We start from the raw sequence: 25,472 nt of genomic DNA on the forward strand, positions 1-25,472 counted from the left end.
AGTACCCCTTTAAGGGGTTAAACGTAGTCATCTCTTGTGCTGGTTCTGCACTCCATATGCTGATGTAATGAATCGGTGCTGAGACCACTCGGACCAGCGCCATTCCCATTGATGCCAAAACGGAATCCGGAATATTGAAATTCTGCAGTGTGCACAGGAGGATACAATGGGAGGCTGCTGCACCAGAATCTTATAGAAATTCCAGTGTGCATGGGCCATCATTGCTGTTCTTCATAGTCCCTTCTATGACCTGTGGTCCCATTTCCTTTTTGCACATGGTTCCCTATCTTACAGCACGATACGTTTTAGGATTCATGATGTCTTTCGGCCTTGTCCCCTGATGAACCTTGTTAATGTAGGGTGAAACACGTCGGAATTCGTTTTTTTGTTTTTGTTTTACCTTATAGAAAGTTTTGTATAACCAACAATATCTGTCTTTACTTGATAGTGTCTATTACATATAATTGTGGCTCTACAAGTTATCTTTTTCTCATTGGATAGGATTTTATTTAAAAAAAACTTTTTTTTATTAATTATTAATACATTTTTTTATTTATTTTCGTTTTTGTATTGTCGATGCCTTTTAATAGTGTCAAATAAAAGCTTTGTGGCTCCCGATGTTGCAAAACTTCAACTCCCAGCATGCCCGGACAGCCTTTGGCTGTCCGGGCATGCTGGGAGTTGTAGTTTTGCATCAGCTGGAGCCACACTGGTTGGGAAACACGGAGGTTTCTCAGTCCTGATTCCATTCCAGGAGATTTGGCTACAGAAGGTTCCTTTTCAGGAATATTTTCTCTGCGGGTGGGGAATGTCGTGGGTGGGGGGCGGTCATGGCTGATATATCACTAATCCTCACTTAGGTCATTGCTGATCTTGTACATTAAGTCATGGGGGGGGGGGGGGGGGGCACCAAATCAAAATGTTCTCAGTAAGAATCATCAGGGGACGTTCCTTGTATTTCAGACCTCCTATGTATTTTATAATCTATAACAACAGAATTTACCCCAAAGCTAATAAAACTCCACCCTTCCCCCTTTATATACACAGGAAAATTCTGTAAACCCTTTTCTGGAGTTTTATTTGGGACTTTTACTCCACTCACAGCCAGAGCTGCATTCGTAAAAGGAAGAAAAAAACAATTCCCCCCCGATTCTCTGCTGGGACCCTCAAAGCATAAAGTTCCGCAAATGTCAATGTTAAGTTCTCATGGACTCTTTATTTATTTATTTATTTGCCATTACAACGTGTTTCTAGGACATAATTCCCCTTCCTCAGGTGACAGACAAGAAAGTCTTGTCAGTTACCTGAGGAAGGGGAATTATGTCCTGGAAACACGTTGTAAAGACAAAATATAGAACTGCAGGACTTTACCTGTACCTACACCTATTGGGGTTGGCAGCTGGAGCTGTTGAAACTGCTGCTCCCTCTTTTGGAACCACAGTGGCCTAGTGGGTCTATACGGCTTATGCAGGTGTTGTCTCCACCCATCGCAACAAGGTGAGCACCTCCCTTATCCCACCCATATCCTTACCATAGAGTCTCCCTATGAGGGGCTCCACCGTTTTCTTTTATATACAGCTAGGCAGGGGTAGATTATGATATGGGAGGTTTGTGTGGACATTCGGGGCCAATCACCATCTGATCTGCCCATTCTCTGTCGTAGACCACGTGACCACAGGCTTAGAGGCCCCCAATGGTGTTGTTAGCCCAGAGATCCAGGGGACATACCCATAATCCCCCTGGTGACAGCAGCTTTCATGGGATGGAGAAGACAGCCATTGGCTCCCTGCTTCGTCAGCCTCTAATGTAAGCCCCCGATATCTTAAAGGGGTACTCCGCCCCAAAACATCTTATCACCCATTCTTTTGATAGAGGATCAGATGTCTAGGGGAGGAGTACCCCTTTAAGGCCTGAAGCCTACATGTGATCTGTAGCTCTGTAGCTTTGCAAGCTAATGTTACCGCCCCCTTGACTCCACCCATTGGCCCGCCCTTTGACATGCCCCCCACCTAAATTATGTGTGGAAGCTAAAAAGGGTTCAAAGAGGCCCCCCCCCCCCCCCCTCAATGGCTGTCCGGGTATGCTGGGAGGACCACAGTTTAAGACATCTGGTCAATGCTGTTTTATGAGCACATACAAAGCAAGGTGCATTGTGGGATTCACCCATGAAGATGTATTGTAGAGAGTCATTGCCAGGGTGGTGAATTAAAGGCGGAAGAATCGCCCCATAATGGCAGACGCCCCCGTTTTCAGCAATCCAATCGTGCTCGTTGCTACCGCTAAACCCGTCTCCACAGCTGTCTTCTCAGCAACCGCCACCACCGGCTGTGTTGCCAAAACTACGGTCCCTCGAGCCGCAGCAGCCCCGACCACTCCATAGATCCCCAGACCCGCGGTGACTCCTATTGTGACCGCGTTGCACGTGAAACGTGTGGTGTAACCAGAGCAGAACTTCTCCTGCTCCTCCAGTAGATGAGACTCCAGCTCTTTCTGCATCTCCGAGTGGTGAGAAAGGTTCGGACCCAGGAGAGAGTCTTTGAACTTTGCAGAGAGTTCCGCTGTCTTATCGGAGACCAGGGTCCTCATTGTGGACGGGAGGAGGTGGTACGGCTACAGACGAGAGATAAGGAAATGGTGAAACAACAGGGGTACTATAGGGAAGTATATATGTATATAACACAAAAGCTCCAAAGCTTCCTGGATATGTTCACTGTATACCATCCCACCTGATATGCATGGCTCCTGTGGCCCCTGTTGTCTTCTCTGGCTGCTTGATATTTTTTGACATCCTTCCCTCCATTGCCTATATCTCTCAGCAATCATTGCAGCTCTGCTCTACCAGACCCCACCCTTCTGCTCTGAGCAGCAAGAGAGAGATTCAGTGTCTGATTGGCTAAGGCTGCACACACCACCCAGCTCTAAGCACTAAAGAGAGAATGACTCATCAGAGCAGGGCAGAAACCACATGGTCTGTGTCTCTCAGGAGGGTGGGGGCTGCTTTCAGAGAGCGAGTTAATGGCTGGATGATATAATCCCCTCATCTTATGCACATAAATGACAACCAAAGAGAGGAAACTGCTCTATATAGCTAATGAATGATATTCCCACAAATAGGCTGAGCAGAGGAGAATGATGGGCTATGGGTTTAGTTCCCTGGAGTACCCCTTTAAATCCAGAAGACTGAAACAATTTCCCATACCTGATTCTTCAGGAAATCCTGGAGCTCCTCTTTGGCGCCTTCAAGGATCTTTTGGTTTTTGATGGCGTAAAACATCTGCAGGGGTGAGAAGACAAGACAGCGGTGACAAAGGAGGAGATCTGACATGGACTTAGTCTAGGTGACCACGGACAAAGTCTCTAGGGCGCACAGGAGGTGGGGAGCTGGCTGGCCCAAGTCCTGTCTCCCCATTATTCCCTGTAGGCCCCTTCATTATTATGGTAAAGAAGGCTGCAGGTGACTGCACAACATAAATTATGAAGAGGGCAGGGCAAAGGTGGAATATGGAAGAGACAGGGGAGCTCGGCCAGCCGACTCCCTGCCTCCAATGCGCACTGGGGCGCATAAGGAATAAAACTATTTACAAGTGCCCTCGTGACATCACATCACACCCCCTCAATGCAAGTCTATGGGAGGGGGCGTGGCATCCACCACGCCCCCTCCCATAAACTTGCATTGAGGGGGTGTGGCATGACATCACCAGGGGGCATGGCCTTGACGTCACAACCCCGGCCACCTGCACTGAGTGTTCTAGTGCCAAGCCAGAGATCACGGGGGTCACAGCGGCAGGACCCCTGCCATCAGACATCTCCTATCCTTTGGATAAGGGATATTGATGTTTAGGGGTGGAGTACCCCTTTAAGGGATTAGTTAAAATGGCGGAGCCCCTCGATCTACTGTTTGTAGAACCTTCTGAAGCCCAAAACATAGGATGGGAATGCCCCTGTAACCTCCGGTAGTATACCAGAAGTATTCAAACAACAGCGCCACCTAGTGTGAGTGTAACTACTGTATTAATGCTTTGTGGCTCATGTAGGAACTGTAACCATGAAAATTCCCGAGCCAGGGGCGTGAAGAAGTGTAAGGTAAATCTGATCTGTCTGAATAGTGACCCCCGGGGGCCCCAATAGTCATCAGTCAGGGCCTTAGGTCTGGACTGAAGCTTCTCTATAGGACGGGGTCCTGTGCTATTATATGTGTTATTGTGTTATTTTCGGTCCCTTATAGTGCAGGACTACTAACCCGACATCACTCACCTCCATTGGGGTTGAGAAACCATATTTTTGCCGCTCCAGATCCCCAACAAAAACCTAGATGAGGAGGAGATCGTTGTATCGTTAGTTATAGACGAAACCTCCCGAAAACTTTGTCATCTACAGTAATATTAGATATAACTGACGAGTTGTCACACCGCTCCATTACATCATCTGTCATCAGGACCCCACCACTCTGTGACATCACAGCTCCACCCCCGGTCACTTATATATTAGCTCCACCCCCCGGTCACCTAGATATTAGCTCCACCCCTTGGTCACCTATATATTAGCTCCACCCCCTGGTCACATATATTAGCTCCACCCCTTGGTCACCTATATATTGGCTCCATCTCCCCGGGGTCACCTATATATTAGCTCCACCCCTCGGTCACCTATATATTAGCTCCACCCCTCAGTCACCTATATATTAGCTCCCCCATTCAGTCACTTATATATTAGCTCCACCCCTCGGTCACTTCTACATTAGCTACACCCCACGGTCACCTCTAGATTAGCTCCACCCCTCTGTCACCTCTAGATTAGCTCTATCACCCGGTCACCTCTGTATGAGCTCCACCCCTCAGTCACTTACATAGTAGCTCCACCCCTCAGTCACCTAGATATTAGCTCCACCCCACAGTCACCTCTATATTAGCTCCACCCTTCGGTCACTTCTACATTAGCTCCACCCCTCGGTCATCTCTATATTAACTCCACCCCTTGGTAACCTCTGTATTAGCTCCACCACTTGGTTGCCTCTTTATTAGCTCCACCCCTCGGTCGTCTCTGTATTAGCTCCACCCCTACACCCAACAACTCAATGACGTCTGTTGTCATGGCTCCACCCCTCCATCTATTCAAAAAATGTCTAAAAGAATGGAAATATGGATAAACCAAAAACGTTTGTATTAATTCCTGTAGATCCACGAGGACCTTGTCTTATTTAAAATACAAAGTTCCTCAAAATAAATGATTAAAACACTCAGGTCGTGGTGCACTAATTCCCAATACTTGTTCTTTTCTAAAACACCAAATCAATCGTCTGCAGTGCCCCCTTATATTAGGACATTAAAGGGGTAAAAAAAAATTAAATCAACTGGTTCCAGAAAGTTATACAGATTTGTAAATTACTTCTATTGGAAAATATAAATCCTTCCTGTACTTATCAGCTGCTGTATAATACAGAGGAAGTTGTGCAGTTCTTTCCAGTCTGACCACAGTGCTCTCTGCTGACACCTTTGTCCGTGTCAGGAACTGTCCAGAGCAGGAGAGGTTTGCTATGGGGATTTGTTCCTGCTCTGGACAGTTCCTGACACGGACAGAGGTGTCAGCAGAGAGCTCTGTGGTCAGACAGAAAGAACTACACAACTTCCTCTGGAGCATACAGCAGCAGATAAGTACTGGAAGGGTTAATATTGTTATATAGGAGTAATTTACAAATCCGTATAACTTTCTGAAACCAGTTGATATGAAAAAAAAAATGTTTTCCACTGGAGTACCCCTTTAAGATTTGATTATAAAACACTAAATTATAGCCTTCACCACATGATTCATGGCACCAGCCACATCACCAGTGGTGTAGAGGCTACTGTTTAACATTGCTGGTCACCCCTCTGATGTCACAGCTCCACCCCTCTGACATCACAGCTCCACCCCTGTGACACGTTTGTCATCACAGCTCCACCTCTGACATCACAAACCCACCGCTCTTTGAAATCTATATCAATACAGCTTCTCCCCTGACACCTCTGTCAAAGCTCCACCCCTCCCTGACACCTCTGTCATCACAGCTCCACCCTTCTGACATCACAGCTCCACCCTTCTGACACCTCATCTTAGCTCCACCCTTCTGACACCTCTTATCACAGCTCCACCCTTCTGACATCATAGCTCCACCCTTCTGACACCTCATCTCAGCTCCACCCTTCTGACACCTCTTATCACAGCTCCACCCTTCTGACATCATAGCTCCACCCTTCTGACACCTCTTATCACAGTACCACCCCTCCCCAAGTTCACCTGTAACATGGTGGGGATTTGGCTGGAGGTCAGCATTTGTCCAGCTATGTCGGTCTTTGTCCGGTGCCAGACTCCACGCATTATATCCTCCACGTACGACCTCAGATTGTCCTGGAAATCCTGGTCCATATCTGTCAGGAGGACATGACACTTGGAGGCTTATGGCAATATCCAAAGCTTCACATAGGCTTTAGCATAGATTGTGACATGTGGAGTTATTCGGGGGAAGAGTAGCATGCCGCTCATCATCTCCCATCCCCCATACAGAATGGAGACCCCCTCCCCCTCGCCCGGATGATCATGGTCCAACATTCTGGAGAGATTATCATAAACACCAACGTTACGTTCCTCCAACACCGACCTCCATCCATCATACCAACCTAACACAGTCTACGCCATCCTCCTCATCTCATGCTGCACACACAGGGCTGGTGCAAGGATTTTTGCCACCCTAGGCCAAAGTTAATTTTGTTGCCCCTAGACCCCGCCCATTGGCTCCACCCTTTGACACGCCCCATCTTACTACTGGAGTGATGCACTGCAGCAGACCTCCTCCTCATGTGGTGGATGTTTGGAGGCGCATGCAGTGTCAGGACCTGCCTGTCGGGGCTCGGAGGTGGCTCTTCGCTCCTCCATCAGACTGAAGAATGCTGATTATCATCGTACTGGGGAGGGGGGGGGATGTGACGGAGGTGCTGGCTGGGTGGGTGCTTCAGATGAGCGGCGAGTGCTTTGGATGTTGGCTGGCTACTAATTTTCTTTCAGCGGGCAGAGCGGCACCCCCATCAAGATGGTGCTCTAGGCGGCTGCCTATTTTGCCTATAGGCAGAACCGGCCCCGTGCACACACAACGTCTTACCTTGGAGTCTTCCCAAGCTCTCTCTTGTGATGCCTTTGCCTGGGTGGGGGAGAAGGAAGCAGCGAGTGTGACTGCTCTTCAGACCCCATAAAACTTTGGGATAACTTCGGCCCTTCTGGAGTTTCTGGCACAGATAAAAAAAATTAAGAACATGAAAAGCCAAATCCCAACATCATAGATTTCTATAAGGGGAGTCACATTCTTCTATCATGGGACAGGACTCTCACAGGAGGCAGAAAAGAACAATGGAGCACTCACCGCATATAAATCTTCAATGTTCCTTCTTCAAAGAGCTGGTTGGAATTCAGGCGGTGGGAGAACAAGACATATACAGGGGCAACAATTGTTTCACACCCAAACTGGCCCTTTCTCAGGCCTGTGCAACAACAGTTTCACGCCCAAACTGGTGCTTCCTCAGACCCATGCAACAACTGTTTCATGCCGAACCTGGCGCTTCCTCAGACCCATGCAACAACAGTATCCCGCCCGAACTGGCTCTTCCTCAGACCCTTGCAACAACTGTTTCACGCCCAAACGGGCCCTTTCTCAGGCCTGTGCAACAACAGTTTCATGCCCAAACTGGTGCTTCCTCAGATCCATACAACAAAAGTATCGCGCCCGAACTGACTCTTCCTCAGACCCATGCAACAACTGTTTCACGCCCAAACTGGCACTTCCTTAGGCAAGTGCAGGGGGGGGGAACAGCTGTATCACGCTCAAACTGGCGCTTCCCTAGGCCTGTACAACTGTTTCACACCCAAACTGACGCTTCCTCAGGCCCGTGCATGGGCCTGAGGAAGCACCAGTTTGGGTGTGAAACAGTTGTTACCCCTGTGTATGTCTTGTTCTCCCACGGCCTGAACTCCAACCAGCTCCCCTGCATTAACCCTTCCCTTCTTTGTATGCCTTATGAACCGTGAATAAACGAACATTGAAGACTTATACGTGGTGAGTGCTCCCTCCATTGTTCTTTTCTACCTCCTGTGAGTTATGTGAAGGATCTATAGTCTACTGAAGGTGCAGCACCACCGAGTGAGACCGGTCAGGAACGGGTTAAGGAGGAATACTAGCCATGTAGTACCGGAACGGTTTCTATTTGGTGTTACTCTACTATCATGGGATAGGACCTGGAGCTTATGGTCTATGTTTTGTGGAAGGTTTTCTGGACCTTCTGACCCCCCCCCCACACACACACACACCCCACACCCGATTTCCTAACGGTGCATTGGGATAGGAGCCATGTGGAAGCTTTGACCATTGGGAAGTATTGGGTTCCAATCCGCTCAGGGGGGGCCACCTATTCTCATCAGCTACACCCCAAGGAAACCAGAATGATCGAGGTGGTCAGGAGACGATCCTGAATGTTCTTACCTCAATTTCTCTACTGATATAAAATCGAGCGGCGTCCCTGCCACAATTGCTGGAGTCATGCCAGTCTCTGATTAAAATATCGAGATACTGAAACATAAAATTATAGAAAATATACAGTAAGTACACAAACCCTGTGGCCCCTGGAGATTATGCGCTTGGCCCAGACCAGACAGGGTCACCTACCTGTAGTCGCTGGGGGCCGAACTCTTCTCCCATGTGGAGATACATCTGGAAGGACATGGGTTGTGTTGGTTACATAGTGTGATCGAAAAAAAGAGACAGACGTCCATCAAGTTCAACCAAGGAATTGAAGGGCAGGGGTGTGGTGGGATTATATTTCTGCATAAGCATTAAAGGGGTACTCCGCTGCTCAGCGGTTGGAGCAGACTGTTGTGAACACTGGAGCCGGCAGCTCGTGATGTCATAGCCCCGCCCCATGATGTCACATCCCGCCCCCTCAATGCAAGTCTATGGGAGGGGGCGTGAAACAGTTGATTTAAAAAAAATTTAATAAATAGTAGCGGAGTACCCCTTTAAAGAATCCAGAATATGTTCTCCAGACATCGACCTGAACGCATCCATTGGAATCCGGACATCGTCAGAAGGGTTGGTCAGTCCTCTCTGTGTATTCGGAGAACCTATAGAGCAGTGTTTCCCAACCTGGGTTCCTCCAGCTGTTGCAAAACTACAACTCCCAGCATGCCCTGATACAGCCTGTGAGTCAGCAGCTGCCCCAAACAAAAACTACAACTCCAAACATGTTGGACTATAATAGTAGTATATAGTATAAGTCAGTGTTTCCCCAAGCAGAGCGCCTCCAGCTGTTGCAAAACTACAACTCCCAGCATGCCCTTATACAGCCTGTGGCTCAGCAGCTGCCCCAAACAAAAACTAGAACTCCCAGAATTTTGGACTCTATAGTAGTATATAGTCTAGGTCAGTGTTTCCCAACCAGAGCGCCTCCAGCTGTGCCAAAAGTACAACTCCCAGCATGTTGGACTCTATAGTAGTATATAGTCTAGGTCAGTGTTTCCCCACCAGGGGTAACTCCAGCTGTTGCAAAACTACAAATCCCAGCATGCCCGGACAGCCAACGGCTGTCCGGGCATGCTGGGATTTGTAGTTTTGCAACAGCTGGAGGCGCTCTGGTTGGGAAACACTGACCTAGACTATATACTACTATAGAGTCCAATATGCTGGGAGTTGTAGTTGTGCAACAGCTGGAGGCGCTCTGGTTGGGAAACACTGACCTAGACTATATACTACTATAGAGTCCAACATGCTGGGAGTTGTAGTTTTGCAACAGCTGGAGGCGCTCTGGTTGGGAAACACTGACCTAGACTATATACTACTATAGAGTCCAACATGCTGGGAGTTGTAGTTTTGCAACAGCTGGAGGCACCCTGGTTGGGGAACACTGCTATAGAGGACTCAGACAGGACTAAATCCCTGTAGGAACCATTCGTGATCCCATCTTCTCCACTGAGTTAGTCCTACAGGGACCAGCTGTCGGTCCGTACGGGACTCACCTCCATGTAGTCCAGTTCTGTCTCCTTTAAGCTTCCTGCCACATTGAAAACCTAAAAGATACAACAAACAGGAGATTTATCTTTCTTTTCAGACGTTTGGCTTTTATATAACAATTTTTTTTTTACTTACTTTTGCTTAGATGCGATTTATATGTCAAATAGTCGCACGACCTTGATAAATAAATCGCACGTAAGCAAAACCCAGGAAACCCACTTACAAAAGAATTTATTAAAGCAGAAAAGTTTTCCCTTATGTTAAAGAACTTCGGCTATTATCTGCCCTTTATTACCAGCAGTGTTGCTAGAGAGTGACGGGGAGGGGTGCACCGCATCAGTGACACCCTGACGGGCTGCCTGGCACTAAATAGCTGCGCTCCAACTATCCCGCAACAACCCATCCACCCTCCTCAGAAATTAAAAACATACTATGCCGCACCATGAATATCCGGACTCTGGAGGCTTTTTTGTTTAATTTTGAGCCCGCATTTTGTGATGTTTGTGGGCGGAGTCTTGCGTCGCTGCGCTGAGGGCGGAGTTTACATCAGGAGGGAAGACAGCACAGCACCAACAGGCACAAACAATAGTGAAGCCACAAAAACAAAAACAAAAAAAAAAACAACGGCTCGGTGTGTTACCCACCCCAAAATGTGCATGAAGCCGTATTACTATGGAGGTTTCTTTTTATTAAGGAAAAATCTTAGTGCCACATTTGGGTTATTTACGTAGTGTAAAAATTCTTACACAATTATTTTGTGCCTTAATCTATTTTAACACAACATTAATTTTAAAATTCAGTGGGTCCGCCAGCACGTACGTGTCCTAAAATTAACAAGGTGCGCAGTGTGTATTCTCAACCTTAAAATTAATAGTTATTAGTTATATAATTAATTTTTTCTATTATTAACATTAATGTTGCAGCTTTGTTTCATGATGCAGAACAAGAACAGTTGTTAAAAGGGGTGTAAACCTTTTTTAATTTTTTAATTTTTTTAATTTTAATTTTTTTAATAAATCAACTGGTGCCAGAAAGTTAAACAGATTTGTAAATTGGGAAATGTAGATATGTGTAGCTCAACCACAGAAAAAATGAGCGAGGTTAACTAAAAGCTCTCCCCCACAGAGAGATACAGAAAAGTGAAAAAAATAGAGTATTAGTCCTCAGCTCAATATCAGGAAAATGATTGATGGGGGATGTCTGGTATCAATAATAGAGAAAAGACACAATTAATGTATAAATGGTATTTAATAAATATTAAATAGTGCGTTCCCGCAGGGCCCTACGGTAGCGCACAATTGGTTAAAAAAGAGATATAAAATACAATGAGTTGTTATACTACAGAGCGAGTGTATCTATTATGGCTATCAGCCGTATAATGATACACTGGGTGATGATATGTTAAAGTGTTACTCTAATCAGAATGATAATGAATTCAGTGTGCACAAAAATGAGAATAAAAATAAAACGTTCCTCCTGGAAAGAAAATGGTTGGATAGAAAAAATGGATGATACAAGAAAAATAAGTTCTGTAAATGAAAAGTGACAGTCCTGTAAATGATCGAATTATGACGTGTAGGATGGGTCCTATAATTGGCCTAAAACAATGTCCTGCAAAAAATAATGTCCTGCAAAAAATCGTATACTGTATATGGTGATACCATATGAATTGTTTGAATAGTGAATGTTGCAATTGAATCGCTGTTGCCGGTTTCTCCACTCCACAGCCTACAAATGGAAATAAAGTCACTGGCACGATTGTGCCACTCACCGCACCGCTGGTGGACAGATGGATGATGAACGCATAAGCTCTAGCCGGGGCGGCGTGATGGTCGCAGTATATACAGCCGTTCTCACCGGCGAGCTGTCCCTTGGCGTCAGATGTACTCTAGCCGGGGCGGAGTGTTGGTCGCAGAATATCCAGCCGCTCTCACCGGCGAGTTGGCTCTTGGCGTCTGACGTAGCAGGTCAGCTGAGCTTGTGCGGGAGGTTAGTTGGTGCTAAATGATGTTGTGTAGTAATACTGCATGCAGATAGAGATGTTGATCCAATGGTGGAGGGCTCTGCAGGACCCATCCTACACGTCATAATTCCATCATTTACAGGACTGTCACTTTTCATTTACAGGACTTCTTTTTCTTGTATCATCCATTTTTTCTATCCAACCATTTTCTTTCCAGGAGGAACGTTTTATTTTTATTCTCATTTTTGTGCACACTGAATTCATTATCATTCTGATTAGAGTAACACTTTAACATATCATCACCCAGTGTATCATTATACGGCTGATAGCCATAATAGATACACTCGCTCTGTAGTATAACAACTCATTGTATTTTATATCTCTTTTTTAACCAATTGTGCGCTACCGTAGGGCCCTGCGGGAACGCACTATTTAATATTTATTAAATACCATTTATACATTAATTGTGTCTTTTCTCTATTATTGATACCAGACATCCCCCATCAATCATTTTCCTGATATTGAGCTGAGGACTAATACTCTATTTTTTCAGATTTGTAAATTACTTCTATTAAAACAATCTTAATCCTTCCAGTACTTATTAGCTGCTGAATACAACAGAGGTAATTCTTTTCTTTTTGGAACACAGTGCTCTCTGCTGACATCTCTGTCCATTTTAGGTACTGTCCAGAGCAGCATATGTTTTCTATTGGGATTTTCTCCTACTCTGGACAGCAGAGAGCACTGTGCTCGTGATGTCAGCAGAGAGCACTGTGTTCCAAAAAGAAAATAATTTCCCCTGTAGTATTCAGCAGCTAATAAGTACTGGAAGGATTAAGATTTTTTAATAGAAGTAATTTACAAATCTGTTTAACTTTCTGGTTCCAGTTGATTAAAATAAATAAATAAATAATAAGTTTTCCACCGGAGTACCCCTTTAATTTCATTTTCTGCAGACGTATGCACTTTCTGTAAGCCAGGTTGGACCTGGAATACATATGCAACTTTTAAATGGAGAGGAGACTTATTCTTCATAATAGCGACTATCGCATTTGATAAATGTGTGGTGTCCCGGTACTGTACGTGTACTGTACATTGTGTAATAAGTCCCCAAAATCAGAGTTCCTCCGTACGCATAGGATGCTCTTAGTGGGATAACCCCTTGTCACCTCTTCCTTCTTTAATTGTATGTATATATTTTATATATTGTATAGTGTAACTGTTGTTTCCAGGACCTTAGGTCACATGATTAATAATTATATTATTCTGCTAAGGTTAAGGACCTTCCAGGTCATGTGCTCATGTCACGTGATGTACCACAATGCTTTGTATTAGGACTTACAGGTCTGGGGAACCAATAAGCTTGAGATATAAGGGCGCTGTTATCCAATCATTGCTCTCTTGGGTTCCAGACTAGCAGAGAGAGAGAAGCTCCATGTAAACCTTCAAGACACATCTAGGTCTGGAGCCGCTGACTTCAGCCCAATACAAAACCGTGAGTTCAACTAAACTCAATCCTAAATCTACGTGACTACTGGACCTAAACAATTCTCCTAAATCCAGTGGAACAGCATAAAGCAAATCCTTCAAGCTTATTCCCTACAAGGTCCCAACCAAACCTGTGAGGAGCCTAAAGTCCGGTCCTCTGTAAAGACTGTTTAACCCCTTAAGGACCCCCTCCGTTTTTGCATTTTCGTTTTTTGCTCCTTGCCTTTAAAACATCATAACTGTCAATTTTGCACCTAAAAATCCATATGATGGCTTATTTTTTGCGCCACAAATTCTACTTTGTAATGACGTCAGTCATTTTGCCCAAAAATCTACGGTGAAACAGAAAAAAAATCACTGTGCGACAAAATTGAAAAAAAAAAAAAAAACGCAGTTTTGTAACTTTTGGGGGCTTCCGTTTCTACGTAGTACATTTTTCGTTTAAAAAGAAAATGACAAAAATCATTATTCTGTAGGTCCATACGATTAAAATGATAACCTACTTATATAGGTTGGATATTGTCGGACTTCTGGAAAAAATCATAACTACATGCAGGAAAATGTATACGTTTAAAATTGTCATCTTCTGACCCCTATAACTTTTTTATTTTTACGTGTATGGGGCGGTATGAGGGCTCATTTTTTGCGCCGTGATCTGAAGTTTTTAACGGTACCATTTATGCATTGATAGGACTTATTGATCATTTTTATTCATTTTGAAATTATATAAAAAGTGACCAAAAATGCACTATTTTGGACTTTGGAATTTTTTTGCGCGCACGCCATTGACCGAGCGGTTTAATTAATGATATATTTTTATAATTTGGACATTTCCGCACGCGGTGATACCATATATGTTTATTTTTATTTACACTGTGTTTTTTTTTTTTATTGGAAAAGGGGGGTGATTCAAACTTTTAATAGGGGAGGAGTTAAATGATCTTTATTCACTTTTTTTTTGCACTTTTTTTTTGCAGTGTTATAGGTCCCATAGGGACCTATAACACTGCACACACTGATCTCTTATACTGATCATTGTTATCCCATAGGGACCTATAACACTGCACACACTGATCTCTTATACTGATCATTGTTATCCCATAGGGACCTATAACACTGCACACACTGATCATTGTTATCCCATAGGGACCTATAACACTGCACACACTGATCTCTTACACTGATCATTGTTATCCCATAGGGACCTATAACACTGCACACACTGATCTCTTATACTGATCATGGTTATCCCATAGGGACCTATAACACCGCACACACTGATCTCTTATACTGATCATTGTTATCCCATAGGGACCTATAACACTGCACACACTGATCTCTTATACTGATCATTGTTATCCCATAGGGACCTATAACACTGCACACACTGATCTCTTATACTGATCATTGTTATCCCATAGGAGACTATAACACTGCACACACTGATCTCTTATACTGATCATTGTTATCCCATAGGAGACTATAACACTGCACACACTGATCTTTATCATTGATCACTGGTTTCTCATAGGAAACCAGTGATCGATGATTCTGCCGCTTGACTGCTCCTGCCTGGATCTCATGCACAGAGCAGTCATTCGGCGATCGGACAGCGAGGAGGCAGGTAGGGGCCCTCCCGCTGTTCTGTAAGCTGTTGGGGATGCCGCGATTTCACCGCGGCTATCCCGAACAGCCCACTGAGCTAGCCGGCAACTTTCGCTTTTGCTTTTAGCCGCGCGGCTCAGCTCTGAGCGCGCGGCTAAAGGGTTAATATTAGAGGCGGGTCCCGGCTTCACTATAACGTCGGGACCGCCGTGCTATGACTGTGTAACTCCGCGTTATATCAGGAGAGCAGGACCAAAGACGTACCGGTACGTCCTTGGTCCTTAAGGGGTTAATCTGCATAAAATCTGCAGTAAAGTTATCTTCAGTTTACTAAAATTCCGGTTGTGGACAATCCTTTATTCCTCTCTATCGTTCCAGGAACGGGTGGTGGTAGGATACATATACAGAAAGGAACCCGCACCCTGGCATCATGACAGTTAAGGGTTAATCCAACACCCTTTCACCACTGCACAGCTACACCCTACCTACCCTACACCCCCAAGCTATCACAAATACACGACCTATGCAAAATAAAAAATAAATAAAATGACTTTGTGAGCAGATTTCAGAAATGGGCTTTGTAATAAGCCAAAATCTAAAAGTTGCAGCATGTAGAGAAAAGTCGCACGTGCGCAATTACCTACAACTTATTTACGCAAAAAGAATCTACTACAGAGCTTGATAAGTCTCCTGCCTTATCTTTGTAATTTGGGAGATTCCTCACCAGATGTGAGCTGAGGAGCATGGACAACGCCGACAGCTTAATGCAGCTTTCCCGGTCGCCCTCGATGTCCAGTGACCCCTCTGTGTCCAAAATGTAGACCGCGACCTGATGAGGAGATAACATGGAGTCAACATGGAGCCAAGCGACAGCCTGATCTTCATCAAGATGGCCGCTAGACTTCCGGACCACCTTGTGACATCTGACGGATCTCACCTGCTCTCCTTTATGGCCCAAGATGAAGGGTCTGTTCCAGATCCAGATGCCCTTTGTGGTGCTGTCGATGCCGCATCTCCATTCGAAGCCTTGGAGGGGCTCGTCATCGGCTCCAAGACTAAACTCCTCCCCTTTCTCCTACAAGAAGGCAGCCGGCAGGATATGTTCACATTACATCAAATAAATGTGTAAAAAAAAAAAATGTGTAGAGTCAACATATTGAGGCAAATACAATCCAAAAACACTGTGTATCAAGAAGACTTTGTATCAGGATATATAGGAGTTATACACCTCCCCTCCAGCTCTATCTGTATACTGCTGCTATCTCTATGGGATCAGGATATATAGTAGTTAGACCCCTCCCCTTCAACTCTCTCTCTCTCTATAGGATCAGAATATATAGTTATACCCCTCCAGCTCTATCTGTATACTGCTGCTATCTGTATGGGATCAGGATATATAGTCGTTACTGTATACACCTCCCTTCCAGCTCTATCTCTAAAGGATCAGGATGTATAGTAGTTCCAGATCTCCTCTCCAGCTCTCTCTTTGTGGTCATATATATATATATATATATATATATATATATATATATTATATATTTAGATATAGCAGTTGTATACCTCTCCCGAGGTTGTGTTCACTTGTGGCTTTTTTTATGCATTTCTTTTCGCCATTTTTTGCGTGATTCTTGTAATGGTGTAAAAGTAATGCAATTTATCACCATTGCAAAAATCACAGAAAAAAAGTTTCAATTTTAGAGGGATTTTGGAAAATCGCAGTAAAAAATAAAAAATAAATAAAAAAAGGTCAAAATGCAGTGAGAATGGAACATGTGAACACAGCCGAATACAGTACATCAAATCTTCATAAAACATCTACTTTGTGATTATAGCTCAAATCATTTTTCCCTTAAGGAAATATTTTTCTGAGATATAAACTTTGAGAATGCATCAAAACTGCATATAATGTGAACTGACCCCAACCAACGGTTCACCTGGGTGATCTCCAGCACCAGCAGCCTATTATGATTACCAACTGCAGTGATAAGACTCCCCCCCCCCTCTCTCTCTGCAAAGCCAGAGGATTCATAGGAAAAATATAGGCAGTGAAAGGAAATCATTTCAGTGATTGAATTGTAATCAGTATGGCTGAGAACTCATTACTGCCACAGTAGCCAAAACAGGTAAGCACAAGGCATACACAAGAACCTCCACATTATTTTTTTATAAACAGCCTATACTGCACTCTGCTGCCTCCTCTGTATGTGTCAGGAACTGTCCAGAGAATGAGAAAATCCCCATAGCAAACCTCACCTGCCCCGGACAGTTCCTGACACGGACAGAGGTGGCAGCAGAGAGCAGCAGTAATTTACAAATTTGTATAACTTTCTGGCACCAGTTGATTTGAAATATTTTATTTTAAGTACCGGAGTACCCCTTTAAGTACTGGAGTACCCCTTTAAGTACCGGAGCACCCCTTTAAGTACTGGAGTACCCCGCTGCTCAGCATTTGGAACAAACTGTTCCGAACGCTGGAGCCGGGAGCTTGTTACGTCGTAGCCCCGCCCCCTCATGACATCACACCCCTCCCCTTCAATGCAAGTCTATGGGAGGGGGTGTGACAGCCGTCACGCCCCCTCCAATAGACTTGCATGGAGGAGGTGGGGTGATACATCATGAGGGGGTGGGGTTATGATGTCACGAGCTCCCGGCACCGGCTCCAGCGTTCGGAACAGTTTGTACCAAACACTGAGCAGTAGAGTATCCCTTTAAGTACTGGAGTACCCCTTTAAGCTCTGACTGATCAGTCACTGGGCATCAGACAGGATGATCCCTGTTATCGGGGCACAGTAAGAAACCTTTGTAAAACTTTTTTTTCATAGAATGCCGTAAGTATGTGCCCCCCGTCACCTGACTCTCCAAGGCTCTTATGATGTAATTCATCAGGAATGACTTCCCGCGCCGTTTTTCTCCGATGACGCAGAGCAGGTAAACGGGATAACCAGACAGATCGCTGCGCATGAAGCAGTCATCAACCACCGACTCGTCCAGGTGTAAGCAGCCATTGCCGTCCGTCCACACCAGCTGCACCGGGAAACCCTTCTCGGGAAACCGTGGACTCTGAGGAGACAATGGACACCAGTGATGCCAGTGACGCCAATATTGCCAGTGACGCCAGAGATGCCAGAGATGTCCGTGACGCCAGAGATGCCCGCGACGCCAGAGATGCCCGCGGCGCCAGAGATGTCCGCGGCGCCAGAGATGTCCGCGGCGCCAGAGATGTCCGCGGCGCCAATATTGCCAGTGACACCAGTGATGCCAGTGGCGCCAACCTCTCACGTTTCGTCTCGTTCTCTTGATTTTTTGATGACCCCCTGCACATATATTTACCTTCTCGCTGGTTTTCTCTTGCATTCCTTTTTGGATCTTGTCTATGAGGTTCATCAGGCGGTAGTCGGGGGCAATCTGATATCGGGGGCACTGAGTCCTGCACTCCGGGCACAGGTAACCCTCAGGTTGGGGGGTTCTCCAGTGGGTGGTTATGCAGTTTCGGCAGAAGGTATGGCCGCAGGCGATGGACACCGGATTCTGCAGGTCATCAAGACACACAGAGCAGGTGATGTCCTCTACAAGGGTCTGGAAGCTCACAGCGCCATCTGGAGGCAGGAGGGTGTCATTACTGGGGAAAGAGAGAAACCTATGTGGGTGGAATCTGAAAATACAAACAAGAAAACATTTCGCCTCCATATAAAAAGTCCTGGCCAGAGAACCTAATACAAGGATCCAAAGGACAGTAGGCTGTTGTGTAGGAGGTGAGGGGCACTCACCTTATGGGGAGGGGGCACTCTCACTGGAATACAGAACTGGCTCCAGGGTACCCACCTCACATTGGGGGCGCTGTTGTGTCATATCCCAGTACAGGACATGGTCTTGTACTACCCTCAGTGACCTGGGGGCTCCCCTGCAAGGTTTTATAAAGGTGTGTATCCCTTTAATGCCTAGACAGGATCCCTATGTATAGATAGTATAGAGGACCTGTGGAGGTCTCAAGGACCTGTGTGATTGTCACATGATTTGTTGTCACATGTTCTTTCAGAGAGCACCAGCTTAACCTATGACCCGCAGCTTGACCAATGGGCTTTAGTCCAGCCCCCCACCCCACTATATGAAGGGGCGGCCATTACTATTCTCTCTCTTGTACCATTAGTCTTTACTGGGACAGCAACCACCAGAGATCTCAGGACAAGTGATCAGCATCTGGAAGACCCCAAAAGCTACAGTCATTCCAGTAAGTCTCAAGTCTATGTCGGCTGTCACTGAAACTAGTCAAGTCCTGCATATAATTACAAGTCAAGTTAATTACAAGTTTATTGGTCCAACAAGCTGTGATGTCCTCTCGGTCCTGGACACCTCTCTGGCCTTAGCCGTCTGTCTTATACTTAGTAAAGCCTCCGATTGACCATAACTGGTTGTGGACTCTTTATTCACTACTAGCAACTGGGATAGCGGAGAATCTGGGCGTGTGGTGTTCCGGAGCCCGAAAACCACACTGGCGTCACGAACACTAGGGGTTAATACCATCTGATCCCACCACTCTCACTGCTACACACGTGGTCCTGCCATGCACCCGGTGGTCCACCACACTTGTATAACAGGATGGTCTCGGGGTGCACTCACCTCACACTGGGGGCGCTCTGGTTGTATAACAGGATGGTCTCGGGGTGCACTCACCTCACACTGGGCGCTCTCTCGTTGTATAACAGGATGGTCTCGGGGAGCACTCACCTCCCACTGGGTGTGCTCTCGTTGTATAACAGGATGGTCTCGGGGAGCACTCACCTCACAATGGGGGCGCTCTGGTTGTATAACAGGATGGTCTCGGGGTGCACTCACCTCACACTGGGGGCGCTCTGGTTGTATAACAGGATGGTCTCGGGGAGCACTCACCTCACACTGGGGGCGCTCTGGTGGTATAACAGGATGGTCTCAGGGAGCACTCATCTCACACTGGGCGCGCTCTTGTTGTATTACAGGATGGTCCCGGGGTGCACTCACCTCACACTGGGCGCTCTCTCGTATAACAGGATGGTCTCGGGGAGCACTCAGCTCACACTGGGGGCACTCTCGTTGTATAACAGGATGGTCTCGGGGTGCACTCACCTCACACTGGGGGCGCTCTCGTTGTATAACAGGATGGTCTTGGGATGCACTCACCTCACACTGGGGGCGCTCTGGTTGTATAACAGGATGGTCTCGGGGAGCACTCCCCTCACACTGGGGGCGCTCTGGTTGTATAACAGGATGGTCTCGGGGTGCACTCACCTCACACTGGGGGCGCTCTGGTTGTATAACAGGATGGTCTCGGGGTGCACTCACCTCACACTGGGCGCTCTCTCGTTGTATAACAGGATGGTCTCGGGGAGCACTCACCTCCCACTGGGTGTGCTCTCGTTGTATAACAGGATGGTCTCGGGGAGCACTCACCTCACAATGGGGGCGCTCTGGTTGTATAACAGGATGGTCTCGGGGTGCACTCACCTCACACTGGGGGCGCTCTGGTTGTATAACAGGATGGTCTCGGGGAGCACTCATCTCACACTGGGCGCGCTCTTGTTGTATTACAGGATGGTCCCGGGGTGCACTCACCTCACACTGGGAGCTCTCTCGTATAACAGGATCGTCTCGGGGAGCACTCACCTCACACTGGGGGCGCTCTCGTTGTATAACAGGATGGTCTCGGGGTGCACTCACCTCACCCTGGGGGCGCTCTCGTTGTATAACAGGATGGTCTTGGGGTGCACTCACCTCACACTGGGGGCGCTCTGGTTGTATAACAGGATGGTCTCGGGGAGCACTCCCCTCACACTGGGGGCGCTCTGGTTGTATAACAGGATGGTCTCGGGGAGTACTCCCCTCACACTGGGGGCGCTCTGGTTGTATAACAGAATGCTCTCGGGGTGCACTCACCTCACACTGGGGGCGCTCTCGTTGTATAACAGGATGGTCTCGGGGTGCACTCACCTCACACTGGGGGCGCTCTGGTTGTATAACAGGATGGTCTCGGGGAGCACTCACCTCACACTGGGGGCGCTCTGGTTGTATAACAGGATGGTCTCGGGGTGCACTGACCTCACACTGGGGGCGCTCTCGCTGTATAACAGGATGGTCTCGGGGAGCACTCACCTCACACTGGGGGCGCTCTGGTTGTATAACAGGATGGTCTCGGGGTGCACTCACCTCACACTGGGGGCGCTCTGGTGGTATAACAGGATGGTCTCGGGGTGCACTCACCTCACACTGGGGGCGCTCTGGTTGTATAACAGGATGGTCTCGGGGTGCACTCACCTCACACTGGGGGTGCTCTCGTTGTATAACAGGATGGTCTCGGGGAGCACTCACCTCACACTGGGGGCGCTCTCGCTGTATAACAGGATGGTCTCGGGGTGCACTCACCTCACACTGGGGGCACTCTGGTTGTATAACAGGATGGTCTCGGGGTGCACTCACCTCACACTGGGGCCGCTCTCGCTGTATAACAGGATGGTCTCGGGATTCACTAACCTCACACTGGGGGCGCTCTGTTTGTATAACAGGATGGTCTCGGGGTGCACTCACCTCACACTGGGGGGTGCTCTTGCTGTATAACAGGATGGTCTCGGGATTCACTAACCTCACACTGGGGGCGCTCTCGTTGTATAACAGGATGGTCTCGGGATTCACTAACCTCACACTGGGGGCGCTCTGGTTGTATAAGAGGATGGTCTCGGGGTGCACTCACCTCACACTGGGGGCGCTCTGGTTGTATAACAGGATGGTCTCGGGGTGCACTCACCTCACACTGGGGGTGCTCTCGTTGTATAACAGGATGGTCTCGGGGTGCACTCCCCTCACACTGGGGGCACTCTGGTTGTATAACAGGATGGTCTCGGGGAGCACTCACCTCACACTGGGGGCGCTCTGGTTGTATAACAGGATGGTCTCGGGGTGCACTCACCTCACACTGGGGGTGCTCTCGTTGTATAACAGGATGGTCTCGGGGTGCACTCCCCTCACACTGGGGGCACTCTGGTTGTATAACAGGATGGTCTCGGGGAGCACTCACCTCACACTGGGGGCGCTCTGGCTGTATAACAGGATGGTCTCGGGGAGCACTCACCTCACAATGGGGGCGCTCTCGCTGTATAACAGGATGGTCTCGGGGAGCACTCACCTCACACTGGGGGCGCTCTGGCTGTATAACAGGATGGTCTCGGGGAGCACTCACCTCACACTGGGGCGCTCTGGTTGTATAACAGGATGGTCTCGGGGAGCACTCCCCTCACACTGGGGGCGCTCTGGTGGTATAACAGGATGGTCTCGGGGTGCACTCACCTCACACTGGGGCGCTCTGGTTGTATAACAGGATGGTCTCGGGGAGCACTCCCCTCACACTGGGGGCGCTCTGGCTGTATAACAGGATGGTCTCGGGGAGCACTCACCTCACACTGGGGGCGCTCTGGTTGTATAACAGGATGGTCTCGGGGAGCACTCCCCTCACACTGGGGGCGCTCTGGTGGTATAACAGGATGGTCTCGGGGTGCACTCACCTCACACTGGGGCGCTCTGGTTGTATAACAGGATGGTCTCGGGGAGCACTCCCCTCACACTGGGGGCGCTCTGGCTGTATAACAGGATGGTCTCGGGGAGCACTCACCTCACACTGGGGGCGCTCTCGTTGTATAACAGGATGGTCTCGGGGTGCACTCACCTCACACTGGGGCGCTCTGGTTGTATAACAGGATGGTCTCGGGGAGCACTCACCTCACACTGGGGGCGCTCTCGCAGGCTGTGGGCACTTGTTCTCTCCTGGGCTTCCTCTTGGGTCTCCTCCTCGGGGGTCCCTCTGCGCCCCTCTGGTCAGACCTGCGCCTCCTCTCCTCCATCTTGTTTATCCTCCTCCTCCTCAGCTGTTCTTTCACTTCCCTGATCCGCACCCTTCCTCCTCTGACGTAGCAGAGCTGAGCTTGTCACTTAACCTTTTCATGTTCAGCAGAAAAGCTTTAAAGATACAGGAGCGCTCAGAGCGGCACAATGTGTTAGGGAAGGTTTACTGAATTTAAAGGGCCGGTGTCCAGTCTGCTTGGAATCCTCAAAAGTTGTGTAACTTGTTTTACAATGTATCAGTGCAGACAATCCTTTCCTTCTCCTGGGTGATTGTTACAATGTATCAGTGCAGACAATCCTTTCCTTCTCCTGGGTGTTTGTTACAATGTATCAGTGCAGACAATCCTTTCCTTACTCTGGGTGTTTGTTACAATGTATCAGTGCAGACAATCCTTTCCTTCTCCTGGGTGTTTGTTACAATGTATCAGTGCAGACAATCCTTTCCTTACTCTGGGTGTTTGTTACAATGTATCAGTGCAGACAATCCTTTCCTTACTCTGGGTGTTTGTTACAATGTATCAGTGCAGACAATCCTTTCCTTCTCCTGGGTGTTTGTTACAATGTATCAGTGCAGACAATCCTTTCCTACACCTGGGTGTTTGTTACAATGTATCAGTGCAGACAATCCTTTCCTTCTCCTTGGTGTTTGTTACAATGTATCAGTGCAGACAATCCTTTCCTTCTCCTGGGTGTTTGTTACAATGTATCAGTGCAGACAATCCTTTCCTTACTCTGGGTGTTTGTTACAATGTATCAGTGCAGACAATCCTTTCCTTCTCCTGGGTGTTTGTTACAATGTATCAGTGCAGACAATCCTTTCCTTCTCCTGGATGTTTGTTACAATGTATCAGTGCAGACAATCCTTTCCTTCTCCTGGGTGTTTGTTACAATGTATCAGTGCAGACAATCCTTTCCTTCTCCTGGGTGTTTGTTACAATGTATCAGTGCAGATAATACTTTCCTTCTCCTGGATGTTTGTTACAATGTATCAGTGCAGACAATCCTTTCCTTCTCCTGGGTGTTTGTTACAATGTATCAGTGCAGACAATCCTTTCCTTCTCCTGGGTGTTTGTTACAATGTATCAGTGCAGACAATCCTTTCCTTCTCCTGGGTGTTTGTTACAATGTATCAGTGCAGACAATCCTTTCCTTCTCCTGGGTGTTTGTTACAATGTATCATTGCAGACAATCCTTTCCTTCTCCTGGGTGTTTGTTACAATGTATCAGTGCAGACAATCCTTTCCTTCTCCTTGGTGTTTGTTACAATGTATCAGTGCAGACAATCCTTTCCTTCTTCTGGGTGTTTGTTACAATGTATCATTGCAGACAATCCTTTCCTTCTCCTGGGTGTTTGTTACAATGTATCAGTGCAGACAATCCTTTCCTTCTCCTTGGTGTTTGTTACAATGTATCAGTGCAGACAATCCTTTCCTTCTTCTGGGTGTTTGTTACAATGTATCATTGCAGACAATCCTTTCCTTCTCCTGGGTGTTTGTTACAATGTATCAGTGCAGACAATACTTTCCTTCTCCTGGGTGTTTGTTACAATGTATCAGTGCAGACAATCCTTTCCTTCTCCTGGGTGTTTGTTACAATGTATCAGTGCAGACAATCCTTTCCTTCTCCTGGGTGATTGTTACAATGTATCAGTGCAGACAATCCTTTCCTTCTCCTGGGTGATTGTTACAATGTATCAGTTGCGACAATCCTTTCCTTCTCCTGGGTGTTTGTTACAATGTATCAGTGCAGACAATCCTTTCCTTCTCCTGGGTGATTGTTACAATGTATCAGTGCAGACAATCCTTTCCTTCTCCTGGGTGTTTGTTACAATGTATCAGTGCAGACAATCCTTTCCTTCTCCTTGGTGTTTGTTACAATGTATCAGTGCAGACAATCCTTTCCATCTCCTGGGTGTTTGTTACAATGTATCAGTGCAGACAATCCTTTCCTTCTCCTGTGTGTTTGTTACAATGTATCAGTGCAGACAATCCTTTCCTTCTCCTGGATGTTTGTTACAATGTATCAGTGCAGACAATCCTTTCCTTCTCCTGGGTGATTGTTACAATGTATCAGTGCAGACAATCCTTTCCTTCTCCTGGGTGTTTGTTACAATGTATCAGTGCAGACAATCCTTTCCTTCTCCTGGGTGTTTGTTACAATGTATCAGTGCAGATAATCCTTTCCTTCTCCTGAGTGATTGTTACAATGTATCAGTGCAGACAATCCTTTCCTTCTCCTGAGTGATTGTTACAATGTATCAGTGCAGACAATCCTTTCCTACACCTGGGTGTTTGTTACAATGTATCAGTGCAGATAATCCTTTCCTTCTCCTGGGTGATTGTTACAATGTATCAGTGCAGACAATCCTTTCCTTCTCCTTGGTGTTTGTTACAATGTATCAGTGCAGATATCTCTCCTCTTCTCCTGGGTGTTTGTTACAATGTATCAGTGCAGACAATCCTTTCCTTCTCCTGAGTGATTGTTACAATGTATCAGTGCAGACAATCCTTTCCTACACCTGGGTGT

The 25,472-nt window shown here is 46.9% G+C and overlaps 1 protein-coding gene across 3 annotated transcripts; it reads right to left on the bottom strand.

Moving 5' to 3' along the window:
• Nucleotides 1-240: 240 nt before the first annotated feature.
• On the bottom strand, nt 241-23,055 carry LOC130284585 (RING finger protein 112-like). Of its 3 annotated transcripts, none has more exons than XM_056535059.1 (13): nt 22,824-23,055; nt 18,414-18,735; nt 17,934-18,143; nt 16,021-16,158; nt 15,808-15,912; nt 10,033-10,083; nt 8,687-8,731; nt 8,504-8,590; nt 7,133-7,247; nt 6,274-6,404; nt 4,255-4,308; nt 3,200-3,274; nt 241-2,610 (listed from the first exon to the last, which is right to left on the bottom strand). In XM_056535059.1, exons 1-13 carry the CDS (start codon nt 22,943-22,945, stop codon nt 2,206-2,208), a joined length of 1,860 nt encoding a protein of 619 aa, XP_056391034.1. In that variant the 5' UTR covers nt 22,946-23,055; the 3' UTR covers nt 241-2,205. The 3 variants fall into 3 exon arrangements, with proteins under 3 accessions (XP_056391034.1, XP_056391032.1, XP_056391035.1); XM_056535057.1 differs by having other exon boundaries at nt 243-2,610; nt 7,133-7,256; nt 22,824-23,050; XM_056535060.1 differs by having other exon boundaries at nt 650-2,610; nt 7,133-7,256; nt 18,414-18,702; nt 22,824-23,029.
• Nucleotides 23,056-25,472: the final 2,417 nt, after the last annotated feature.

Source organism: Hyla sarda, chromosome 8, assembly GCF_029499605.1.
Source record: "Hyla sarda isolate aHylSar1 chromosome 8, aHylSar1.hap1, whole genome shotgun sequence".
NCBI lineage: Eukaryota > Metazoa > Chordata > Amphibia > Anura > Hylidae > Hyla > Hyla sarda.